Source organism: Sylvia atricapilla, chromosome 1 (genome assembly GCF_009819655.1).
Source record: "Sylvia atricapilla isolate bSylAtr1 chromosome 1, bSylAtr1.pri, whole genome shotgun sequence".
NCBI classification, from domain to species: Eukaryota; Metazoa; Chordata; class Aves; order Passeriformes; family Sylviidae; genus Sylvia; species Sylvia atricapilla.
Window position 1 is genome coordinate 92,747,221 of NC_089140.1, and position 13,075 is coordinate 92,760,295.

Consider the following 13,075-nt stretch of genomic DNA (forward strand, 5'->3'; position numbering starts at 1 on the left):
GTTCAAACCCCAGTGAAGCACAGACACTGCCGAGGACCTTCACAAACACCAACTGCTACCTCCTCCACACATCCCTTTCCCCCTACTCCCAACACACCTGCAGACAATGAAAACCCTGCCTGTTCTGCAAGCAGCTGTACTTGCTGTCTAGAAACTCTGCTTTATCAGATCCGACCATCTGATTTTAATTTTTTTTTTCATTTTTGTTCCAATTTTTGAAGGTGCTACATACTGACCAATGAGGGTCGCCTTCAGGAATTTACCTCTACTCCTTCTCTTTTTTAAAGCTCATTTAACCCAAATATTCTTGTTATCGAGTTTTTCTTTTCAAAATTATATATTGCTTTATTCACTTGATTCTATTGCAGTCTAGATGTGGTATTAACAATAACCTGAATTCTTTTCCAATATGGTATGAAAGAAAGCTAAGAACCAGTTCCAAAAGTAGTGCCTTATCATAACGTTCCCTCATTGATTTACATTGAGATGCTTATATTAATTAAAATTACCATCCAGAATAAAGCAATATTTATAAAACATAAATCTGTGCCCTCATAAAATAAAAACAGATTCTATTCTTCTGGAATGCAAACAATCTCTCCAAGTCTAAACAAGATTCCAGCTTATCTAATGCCTTCACATTTTTTCAACATCTCTGTCTCCCAGTGTATTTCAGATGGCAAGAAATCTCAACAGCACAATGAAAAAAATCTAAACAAATCACACTTTTCTTGAAACTTTTTGAATGCCCAAATAAGCTAAAATCCATGCTACACAGATGAAGATTATGTTACTGTATCAAAAAAGCCCTTTTTCACTTCTTTTCACTTCGCAAGTTTTTTTTTTTTTTTTTAAATAATTTATATGGTTCACAGCACAATGTAACTTCAGATAAAACCTCAGAAGTCATGTTTCCATGCAGCAAGCCATGCTGTGATGCTCTGGGAACTTAAATTCATCTATAATTCATACCATCCTATGCTGACCTTTAACAGAAATGCTTTACTCGAAAAAACATAAATTGTTTATTTTGGCAATGCATAGCCCCTGTATTTAGAGACCTGATGTACCTGTCCTAGCTTGCTTCAGAGCTACTATACAACATAAACTACATAGGTTCAGCAATCCCAAAAATTAGGAGGATGAGATATACAACAGTCTCTCAAAATCCAAAGTATCTCCGGAAAGCATACTGTGAATTTATAGCAGTCCCACTGTCTTAAATATATAGGAAAGTGCTTACATACGTTCTTGAACTGACTCAGATTTCAATTCCTAATTTGTATTTTTAGTGAATAACAAGGGTTTGGCTTTCTTAAAATTTTAATCTTCTTGAAATTTCAATTCAAAGCGTTCCTCAGTTCAGCCCTCAACATGTAGAAGCTCTCATCACAAGATGGATTCCTCAACAGGTAAATAGCTCCAAAAGAGATTTGAATCTTTGGACTTATACAAGAGTGAAACACTTAATAAAGACTTTTCTTAACAGCACAATTACATTTCTTCAGCAATATCAATTTTGTAAAGTATACTTTAATGAAAAGCTCTTCTAAAACAACAAACCCATTATTTCAATTTTCTGGAAGCCAAACTCATTTGCACCAGCTAAGCTATTCTAAATATTTAAAACAATTCTATGTACTCTTCCCTAATAAATTGTTTGAACATTTAATACCTATCGATGCTGGGTATCTGTAGCTCACTTTCTCAAGAATGCTCCACAATCTTCTCATCACCTCATCTTGCAATAAATGTTTAAAACATGGTTAAGTTCTTGTCCCAAATTTGCTTGTGCTTAATTCCTCCCCTTATCCTCTTTCAGCAAGGCTTAACCAAGGAAAGAGTCTTTGGCTACATCTGTCATGCACCAGTTGCAGCCCTGTAGTCTTGAGTTACCTCTGAATTAGTCAACACAGATACTGCCTGGTTCCTCTGTCAAGGGATTCACTGCAAACTGTGAAAATGTGTCACAGAAATGAGCTGAGTCTTTGAATGGGGCATTCTGCAAGTTCACATACCAGATAGCTTAAAGCTGCAAAGAATGCTGTGGCAAAATACTCTTCTTTAACTACCTCCAGGTTTATCCTTTCTGTTAGGATATTCTAACATTGTATCTGTGATAGATTCTTAATTCTTCCACTGGATTCTCCCAAAGAAAGAAAGGCTCTCTCTACCTTATTTACACCTCATTAAATTTGCAATTTCCTTTGTGTAATGATGAATTTTAGTTAAGCTTCCCTCCCATTTTCTCCTACTTGTAATATCTCCAGATTCAACTTTCTCAGAATCCAATTTTCTCAGCCAGCTAAATTCAGTAAACTAAATACAACACTTAGCTAAGTTTCAGCATCTCACAACAAAATTACCCTCAATTAGTTCCTTTCTGGAAGTACATATTTTTGATAGCATCTATTATAAGTGAAGAGACAACTGGCTGGAATTCAGTTGAACAACTTCAACCTTCTACTGACTTGCTGACAAAAATTAATTCCCTTTACTGTGTACACCATGAGAAAAAGATTCTGCAGAAGTAAAGACTTCATAATTTCCATTTTTGCATTGCCCACAGATGTAGCTGCATGTTTTATCTGCTGAATTTGAGCTCTTGTATCTGCCATCACAGGCAAAGTATCTATCTGCTAACTTTTTGGATTGCTTCCAGTAAGAAAATATATTTATCTTCTCAGGCTCCTGAATGAAATGTGGTTTCCATGGGGCTTTTGTACAAAAACAGCAGCTTCATGCTGAAAACTAAAAATGCTACAGATGGTGATTTCACAGGTCTACACATTCCAGTAACAGCTATGGGGCCACCCCACTCCATCAATATTAGCATGATTACTGCACATGGTTTGTTTACCTGTGATCAAGGTGGCTGAAGTCTTGCAAATTCAGCTCTCTGGTATCTTGTGTCAGATAAATCGTATCAACATCCTGTTAAAAATACATAACCAAGTACATCTTTACAGAACTGCAGTGTTTTTTTGTTTTTGTTTTTTTTTTTTTTTTTTTTTTTTTTTTTTTTTTTTTTTTTTTTTTTTTTCTGTTGTTTGGGGTTTTGTTTCCTTTTTTTGGTTATTTTGGGGTTTTTTTTTGTTTGGTTTGTTTTGTCAAGCACTATGGATTTACCTGTTCTTTCATCATTAGTACAGATAGCTGAAAAGAGCTTCAGAACATGACAAGCACTTACCCACTGCACTTCTTCTCTGTAGGGAAATCCAAGCCAGTCACAAACGCAAGCATACATCTGCGAAAAGCCTCCTACAAACAACCCCAGAGACTATTTAACATAGTAGTCAAACAAGCAAACGAATGTACATCGAAAAGGACACTTTAATACTTAAAGATCCAGTTTTTAAAAAACTCACTTTCTTTTTCTCCGAGAAGACTGTCCATTGTGCTCATGAAAGCAACTGAAACTATCCTATCTTCACTTGGTAAGTTCCAAGAAAGCTTAATATAGTGCTTTCACCTACCAATCAGAAGTCTGCTTCATACTAATTACACCTTAAAACTAATTACACCTTTACAAGCTTCTGCCAGAAATAGAATTAAACTTCCTGACACTGCAATTCCAGCCCTTTTATATTTGAGCACTTAAATTCATTCTCACCACAAGGTCCAAGTTCTGCCACTGTCTGACTGTCCCACAGGGCCTGGAGATTAGCCAGTCTTTCTGAAGGCTCCATAGTTACTTTTTTCATAATCCTCCTAGATGGAAAAGAGGAGAAAAACACCATTCATGGCTTTGAAAGTATTTTTAAACACATAAACCTTTTTTATTTTAAGAGCATTTTTAAATGGGTGTATAGGCAGGATTACCATTTTTAATACAGCTCACTTTTCCTACCTAAAAGGCAAACACATCACTATGCAGCACAGCAGGAGTAACATTTATTCATTCTTTCTTTCTCTCTTTCTTTTGATTAACCCTGTGACTACTGGAGCAACTAAACCTTTTTGTATTACAGAATCACTCCATCCAAGGAGACTTGTGGCCCTCATCTGACATCAGGATGCCCAAAATAGGGAAGAGACATGGCATTAATGGTTACCCTGAAACCACTCCTGTATAAACACTGCTTTTACGCAGTGCATAAAACTTTGCACCATGGTGCAAAGAGCTGAGCAGTTCCGTGTGGCCTCTAGGCTGCACTCTTTTGATATCCAGCTCCAATCTTTGTAATTTGGCAGCATTTTCCTTCCCTAGATAGACACAAAATACATTCCTGCCTTTTAAGAAATAAAATTACCCGTTTTTCTGAATGGCAAGACTGCCTCATAAACTACAGAACTGATGAGGGGTCTAAAGGGGTGGGAGATGGAGCAAAAGAGAATTAATAAGCAATAGTAACTGGAGAAACTGCTTTCTCCCTTTCTTGCCTGATCTGGTCCTTCACCATCTACACAACTCCAATGCCTTCATTTTGGAAAACTCTGCCACCTGAAGGGAGAGCAAGAAATTTGATTTCTTTTCTGGGAAGCAAGAACTCGGTGCAGCTACCCAAACTGCTCCAGCAATGTTCTCAAGAAAGCCTACAGAAAACATACAGAGTTCAAGGCCTTCATAAAAAAACAAAGAAACAGTCTTGTAACCCTCTTTATTCCTTTTGTCTGCATCTCTTAACACTATTACTGAGGTTTTATAGGAACCCTGCTCACAAATATTCAGTTGTATTCATGTTCTTTGAAGGGAGAGCTAAATCTCCACTAAGGCAGTTAAATAACACTGCCTGAGAAGAAAATTGGAAGTGGAAAAAAAAAAAAAGGAAAAGAAAAATAAACTGCCATTCAGAGTTTATGAACTTGATTTCCTACTCCACCTACAGGAAAGGTGAATAATAAAGACATGCACCCAAAATAAAACCTGTAAGTTTAGCCTAACCATTCACATCCAGTGTCTGTTACTCAAGTTCACATATAAAAATCAACCTGTCTGGGAAAACTCTTTTCTAATAATTCTAATAATGCTGAAAACCAGGAGCTGAAGAGAATACAGTAGAGCTGCATGACTTGGTAGAGAGTGATGAAGATGAGGCAATGACTGAGAAGAAAGAAAAGAAAACGAAGAAAAACTACTGAGAATTGCTGCAAGATGATAGAATCCAGAGACAAAGGTAAGAGAGAAAACCAAAGACACAAATAATGCAATGAAAAGAAAAGCCAGAAAAGGAGACAAATAATTCAAGGAGTCAGTTAAACCATGGGAAGTATATGACAAGACTGCCCAGGGCTCAGTTTTGGAGAACAAGGCTCACAATCATGTGCATTGTTCTGCAAACACTGAAAGTAAATGGAACTTTTCCCTCCTCTCCCAACTCAGATTTTACTTCTGGTAGAAAAAAATAAAACAGAAAAAGGAGTCAGTTACTACAAAAAAGACAGAACCTAAGCTATACCTGAGCCTGCAGAGGCAACAAGGTAAAATAAAAACTTAAGACCTCAAACAACTGCACCCCCCTTCAAACCAAAGGCTCTTATGACCCTCCAGGATCACACACAGTCTACCTGTGCTCTACACTGGTCCTGCCATACACCTGGACAAAAGCTCAGTGCTGCAGATATGATTCCTATAATCCCAGTGTGTTTCTGAGATTGGTGGGGGGGGGAGACCAGCAGACAAAAAGGGGTGGCTTGGCACTGCTTCCATACAATCTGTTCCCACTCTAGAGGTGCCCTAAAGGATACTTACACTGGTGAGAGTCCAGGGAATATCTTCCTGAGGCAGGTCCCAATGTGTGCCAACACCTCGTTCACGTCCTCTGAGGATGCCATCTTCATGGAGATGCTGCATTTCTCAGTTTCCATAATCAACTATAAATAAAAGTTTTAGTTATAGCCTCTTCTCAGCAAGAGGCTGAGAAGGGTCTCATATAATTCATGTTGATGAATTAAACAGGAAAGTATTTTAAATGCCAGCTGAATGCTCATAGGAATCTGTTATTCTTTAAGACATGACACAGCAATGCTCCAGGTAAAGTTTCTGAAAGTTGTTCTTGAATGTACAAGACCCCCGTATTCAAACTTAGCTTTTTCTAACAGTGCCCTGCTTCCCACGGGAATACAATTTTCAAAGGATCTTGACCTCAGCTGACACTTTGAAAACCAAGAACTTTTCACAGCATTGTCCTCTTTTGAAACATGTCCCAGAACACCAGGAGAAGCAAGCACAGCCTGACAGGAAACTATTGAATGAACAGGGTGCCTGTTTCCTCCAGCAAAAAGTAAAAGTCTTTAATGGCTGTGATCCCCTGGAAAAGCTCTAATGCTTTGTTGTGCGCTGTTCAAGAAAATGCTGTGGAGCTGTGTTGCCTCAGTGCAGATGAAGCAGTAACTCAGCCAGTTTAGCAGCTCTGCTGTCTGGGGGATATGTGCTCAGGAGGAGGACAAATAAAGCCTTTTGCAATGTGCCTCTCTTAGATATTGAGCGTTCAGAATGCAATCAGATTAGGGTATGAGTGACACATCAGCTCTGCTGCTGCTTTCAGCTGCATCACAGGAAGCACTGTAATGTTTCTGTTGACTCCAGTGTGAATAGTTAGCACAGCCCAAGTCATCATCTCTTTAAGATGAGAAGCTGTGCACACACCTTGAGAAGGTAACATTAGGCATAAATAAGTGAAGACAGACAGTAGGAGAGGGGACTCTATGCAGTATGATACAGGGGATTGCTTCTTACTGAAGCTGGTTCCCACAGCTCCTTTTGTTCCCAATTCATGCTTAGGGTCACCGCCATGATAATGCTAGAAGAGTCTGTATTAGCCCTAAAGCACACTGAGACTATTCACACCTTTTACCATCAATTCAACTCCTTTCTGAGCCTGTTGCCACCACTCCCTGATGATGAATGAGAGGGCAACTCCCCACTAGTTTTTCATCATCACCAATATTAGCACAACATTTCCTTATATTACTCTGTCCATTTGTTCACTTATCTTACAGTAGGAAGCTCTTCATGGCTCTCTGCAAGATGCCTAGCAAAAAACTGCACCCTTCTGATATCACAGCTATAATATGCTGTTTGCCGGAAAGCTCTAACAAAATCATTTGCTCCATAAGAAATAATCTAGGATTATCTCCGCCTTCAGGTATAAGCCTCACATAGTTAAAACACAAATGAATGTAAACACGAAAAACCTTAAGAAATATTTTAGGAAAAGTGTCTGCTCATTGGGGCTGCTACAACAGTGATTATCTGTCTCCAGGAATAATTAGCAATAGTAACCTGGCCTTTTACTATGTTAAATTAAAAGCCACAAAAACTTAGAATTTAGTAAATGTCTCCCCATTAAAACACCTGGACTTTTTCCCCCCCCGCCCCTTCCTTTAAGGAAAGCTTCAAAGGACAGGTTAAAGAGATGACATGTTAATACAATGAGAGCTTTTCAGAGTTCAGAGTATCTCAGGCACTCCTATTCTTAAAAAGCTCTTTAAAAGCCAAACACACATGAAACACATGAAGACTTTGATACAATTGAACTGTCAAATCTTGTCAACATGCTCATCTTATGAATTTAAAGCGTTCTAAAGGCATTCTTCTTTTCACCATCTTCTCTTTGACATTTACATTTTTGGGCATGTAACTTGCTGTCAAATATATTTTGTGTTGTACACAGTAAAGGCATGAAGAATAGTTGAAAGCAAAGCATTTCTGCCTGCAATGTAAGCAGTAGCTTTCGGCTTCCTCATAAAGGTATTCACCACAGAAGCCACTGCAGCTTGTGTAGTGATGACTGAATACCAGCCACCATTGCTTTACCAGCTCTGAGAAAAAGATCCACTTATGATGCAAATGGAATCATGTACCATTCTGAACTAGGAAAAAAACACAATCTACCTCTTATCATTATTCCAAATGCACAAAACATTCCTAAAACTGACTCTTTAAATTCTTATTGTTATTTTTAAGACTTTAGACCAGCATGAATGCAATAAAAATGCACAATGTGCTCAGTGGAAGGGGACACTTGCATGTTAGACCATTATCTCCTTGACTGGAACAGATTTAGCAATGAATAAACAAGTATCTTTTATCTAGAATACACTCACCTGGCCTGGTTTACTGGAAGTTACTCCTTGGATTTCCAAGTAGCTGAAAGTTAGTTCTAACTGTAGTTAGAAAAGAAAACACCACATTAGTGCAAACATCATCTTATTTTAGAGAGCACTTGCACTTCTCAATGAGGTTAAGAAAACCTTGAGAAGGCTACTGATATTTATTACCAGTTTCTGTAATTGACACCAAGTATTTGTTAATACCTGGATGCATTTTTCATTTAAAAAATACTTACATTTGATTGTTACAGGTTTAAACGGTTATTAGAGGTTATAGGAATACCACACTGGACATTTTACTGCAAGCTATAAGCACATAAGCTTATAATCAATTTTATGAATAAATTTTACTATAAAAAGCATCATTAATACAATACTGATGACAATACATTACTGATGTGCACTCTTGTGACTGATTAATCATTTATTACAATCCTTACAGCCTGGCAATTATTCTTTCATTAGTTACATTGATCATAGATGTGAAAAATTTTACTGCACAGAAGCTGAAGGGACATGTACACGCTATGTAGATATATGTATATATATATATGAATAAAAATAACATAGATAAATACAGATATGAGCATAAATTTCCAAGGACTGCTTTAGCTTGTCTAACAGTATGAGAGGAAATGATACATAAGCTTTGTCTGAGTGGTTGATTTGGATGACAGTCAGACTATGCAAGGAAGAATATACTGAATCTAAATGGAAGCTTGGAAGGCAGCAGGGAATTCTTCTCCAAGGACAAATCTAGGGCTACAGGGAGTGTGCTAAGATCTGAATTCACAGTTATGTAGACAATCATCTTAACAGCTGAGATATACAGAAACAAACCTCTCGGACTGAATCATAATTAGAGGCCAAGACATTAGCTCATTTCCTTTTAGTTATCATTGAAACCATTGTAACTGAGCAAGTCTGTCTGAATTGTACAAAGTTTCTTGTACTGTATCTTATCCTAGATCCACAGTAAGGGTGCTCTCAGGCTAACTGGCAAGCACCATATCATTCTATTCCTGTGTTTGCAAAAATGCCAACCCTGAATGACTACTGACTCCCTCCCTGTAAAGGCAGGGAGGTAAAGGTAAGACAGAAGTACCAGCTTCCAACCATCAAAAAGCTTTCCAGAAAACTTTTGTTATTGCTGTCTCCTTATTCTTTGTTACCTCTTTTCTGAATCCTTATCCCTTCAGTCGCCCTCATGATTTGGCGGTATCAGAGGATATATGCACTCCTCTCATTTCTGTTCATTCATTTTCACTTTCCACCAAAGGCCTTTCTTGGTGAATGGACTTTATAATGAAGTTTTTGGGACTTCACGTGCTTCATTTCACACATTCTGCAACAGGGGCAGCAGAATTTCACACAAGCAGTTTCAGGGGTGCCATCACATCTGGTTATGAAGCAAGTGAGCACAGGGAACTGAGGCAGGAGAGGCAGAACCAGCCAAAACAAGCCTCTTCTTGGGGCTCACACCAACACCCTACATTTTCCCAAGTGCAAGGCATTCATTTCTCTTCAGTGCTTTATTTCTAAGCCAGGGCTGGCAATCTTTTGTGATGACACGGCCCTGTGCAGTTGACTTAGAGCAGAAAGAACCAGGAAAAAAACAAACCCACCAAAAAAATCTATGGCAGCTTTTGTTGGCTACTGGATTAAGCAGGACTACACATACAGAAGGGAAAAGCTCTTTTTTTCCAGTACTAATTAAATATTTCTTTACCTAAATCACAATGAAATTTTAAGGGGAGAGTTTCTATTATTGAAATCCTTCATATTTTGAAAATTATTTACCTATCAACTTGCAAGTTCTTTTTTTGCTAAAGTATGTGCAAACACATATATACATATATGTATACACAATCAAAAATATTTGACAAGTTCACACAGATCCAGACTCAAGAATTTAGTCTGCAAATCCTTTTGCCTAGAATTAACAAATATCAGGAAACATGACACTATTTCTACACCTCATCTTCAGTTCATTTTCTAGTTAAAAATATGAATTTATAATCCTTGCTTTGCAGCAAAAATGTAAAACATGTTCTAAACATCATCTACCTCAAACTAAGAAATGATTTTTAAAAGGTTTTAAAAGGCATAATCTCATTTATTACCCAAAATTATGTGTTTATAAAATCCTCTTAAAAAGCTATCTGTGCCTCTCATTTAGGAACTTTTCGGTTACCCAGACAGCTAATTTTACAGTTTTGATTTTTTTCCAACCAAAACTTAATGAAAGTTGCACTAGAAATACATTCACAAATCTGAATTACATTCCTACAAATATTTTATATGCTGATTTGTGGGCATCCAACATTTACTAATGTTGCAATCACATTTTATATAGACTGTAGAAAGAATCAGCAAGCTCTAAGTACTGTCCTTCCTTCCTAATCAGTCCATCCTGATTAGTGGGAATGAACTGATTGGATCAAAGCATGAAGTTTAGATGTGGTCATTGTAATATCTTTGATCTTAGGGTAATAAATAGTGTGAATTGGTATTGTAGTTAAACAACATTAATTCTTTTTAACTTTGATTCTTGTTTAGTAGATACACCTCAACAGCATTGTTTATGCAAAAGGAAAGCTTAGAATAGAATGCAGCAGTACCAGTTGCTAAGAATTGGCCATCTCTAGGCAAACTCAGTTTTGTTAGAGGTCCCCAGAGAAATGATGTGTCTTTGCTGAATGTTCTCAGTTGTCTTTCAAGGAGTTACTGCCTGACAGTTATATGGAAGTTCTCAGGCTCAGAAAGCTTCTGAGCAGCTATTGAAAATACTACAGACATTAGAAAACTTACTAGGTTTCACTAACCCTGATAGAAATGCATTTTCAACCATCCTAATAACTGTTCAGATAGAAACAGTTTAATTTTTACATAAATCATAAGCACAGCTTGTCATCATCTTCCTTCTATTTGCTATCACCAAAATTACATTTCTACTAGTAGAGAACACATATTTTAGATTTTAATGAAAACAAAACCAAGTTTTTCAACAATGCAAATCTATTTGATGACTTCTGAGAATTGTCTGAAACACTCAAATAAACAGAGTTATCACTTAGTACTCCAAGCCTCAGCCTTCAAGAGCTTTTTGATGACTTATAATGGCTTTGCTACTGTTTAACACAATCATGAAAACCACCTGTCTCTCATATTGCCATTGCACTGATGTCTGAGCTGCTCATCAACTGGATCTATCTTTCCAAGCAAGCAGTCACCAAATCCTGTCTTTAAAAGCCCTGGCTGAAAACTGCAATGATTCAAACACCAAGAGACAGCCAACTGGAGACATCCATGCTGCAGGGAGAGGGAGATCGACTGAGGAAAACGCATATCAGCAGAAATTGAAGCTGCAGTTCATCCTACCTGTCAGTCAGCATCTTCAAATCATAGCTAAGGATGGTCACATTTACCAGTGACCATAACTGAAAATTTAGTATCAGTAGTTTCATTTATGGACTCTGGTATTTCTACAAAGGTATTTCTACACTTAGACACACACATGTCAAATACAACAAAACAGGATATGTGCCAAATTCCCATTCACTGATTCCAAGCTGGACAAGAGATGCCCTCTCACATGCATCATTTTTATTCATGTGGAAATCATCTTTCTCTCCTACAGCAATCATTCCAAATGGTCACAGGCACAGAAAAAATAATGCACCAGCATTGGTGAGGCAAGTTTCCAAACTGCTTTTCAAAACGAACCGCAAAAAACCACTAAAAAAACAGCAGAATTTAATAAAACTCAGAGTTTCTGCCTCCAAATCAAACATAATCCTATTTGACACTGCAAACACTAGAGGGAATAATGCCATCAGCTTGTTTGCATGTAAACTGTCCTATAAAATTCATCAGGCTCCTCTCACAGTTCTTCAAGTTGGAGTTCACAACACAGTTCTTCAGCCACCTGCATTTCTAGAGGTTAAAATTTCTCTGAAAAGGAGTGTGCAGATAAATATATATATGTATTGAATAAGGAATTTAAGGCATATACTAATAGAAGCACCATTCTAACTCAAGACTATGCCACATACTATTTCTCAATTATCTTTTTTTTAACAGATGTACAAGTATAACTAAAATAAGCTAATTTTTTGCTACTTATTTTATGTAACTTTCATTGGTTATCCCAAAGCATTTAACAGAAACAGTGATTTTACCTTGGTGGGAATCCGAGATGTTAAAAGAAATGCCCGACATGATGCCAACACCTATTGAAAAAATAAAAAAGAACAGTTTTTGTAAGGAACATTTACTATTATAAAAGATTCTTATATTCCAGGAAACTCCTGAAACCAGAGGGGAAAAGCCTCTAGCAGAGTGAGTGTAGATTCCCTCTGCTGTCATACACTGAAGGAAGCAAAACTGGGCTCAGATCCAGTAGAACACACTGAAGAGATTGCTGCAATATGATCAGCTATATCAGTTAGCACACCACTGAACCGAAGAAATGTATTTAACCAAACTCTCAAGATCATAAAACAGAAATCTTAGTGACATTTTAAAAAGAAGCAAGGATGAGAAGTCCTACCAGGAACACAGGATATATTTAAATGTAAAAATATATATACAAGACCGTAATGATATTATTAGCAATACAAGAGACTGTCAGCAAACGGGGGAGTTTTGGACACAACTGGGGCATTTCTAGAGTAAGAATGCAAAGATTTCTCACTCATAGCACCTGAATTTCTTCTCCAACAAAGGCAATGGAAAAATGCAGTTAGACTAGTGAGACAGTGACTCCGGGGAGCAAGCACAACAAAACAAATATTTTGGAAGCTACTGCTAATCAAAATGTAATGATTCTATATCATATCACTCCAATCTCCAGTAGCACATCCCACTCATAGATTTTACCCATTGCAAAAGGAATGATTCATCTTGCAAAACTACAGTACTGTTTGTTGATTTACCCACAGAATTATCTGCTGTTGGCTGCACCTTCTTTCAGATAAAAAAGGAAAAAACGAAGGAAAGAAACTATTCAAACACCAGC

The 13,075-nt window shown here is 37.3% G+C and overlaps 1 protein-coding gene across 2 annotated transcripts in view; it reads right to left on the reverse strand.

Annotated features, from left to right (window-relative positions):
- CARMIL1 (capping protein regulator and myosin 1 linker 1) overlaps positions 1 to 13,075 on the reverse strand; it is a 191,666-nt gene that overhangs the window by 99,367 nt on the left and 79,224 nt on the right. For both annotated transcript variants that reach the window (XM_066328029.1, XM_066328021.1), the window contains exons 3-8: positions 12,237 to 12,287; positions 8,050 to 8,109; positions 5,693 to 5,814; positions 3,614 to 3,711; positions 3,191 to 3,261; positions 2,861 to 2,934 (exon numbers count right to left, since the gene is read on the reverse strand). In XM_066328029.1, coding sequence (XP_066184126.1) covers positions 2,861 to 2,934; positions 3,191 to 3,261; positions 3,614 to 3,711; positions 5,693 to 5,814; positions 8,050 to 8,109; positions 12,237 to 12,287 — 476 coding nt within the window. The remainder of the gene's footprint in view (positions 1 to 2,860; positions 2,935 to 3,190; positions 3,262 to 3,613; positions 3,712 to 5,692; positions 5,815 to 8,049; positions 8,110 to 12,236; positions 12,288 to 13,075) is intronic.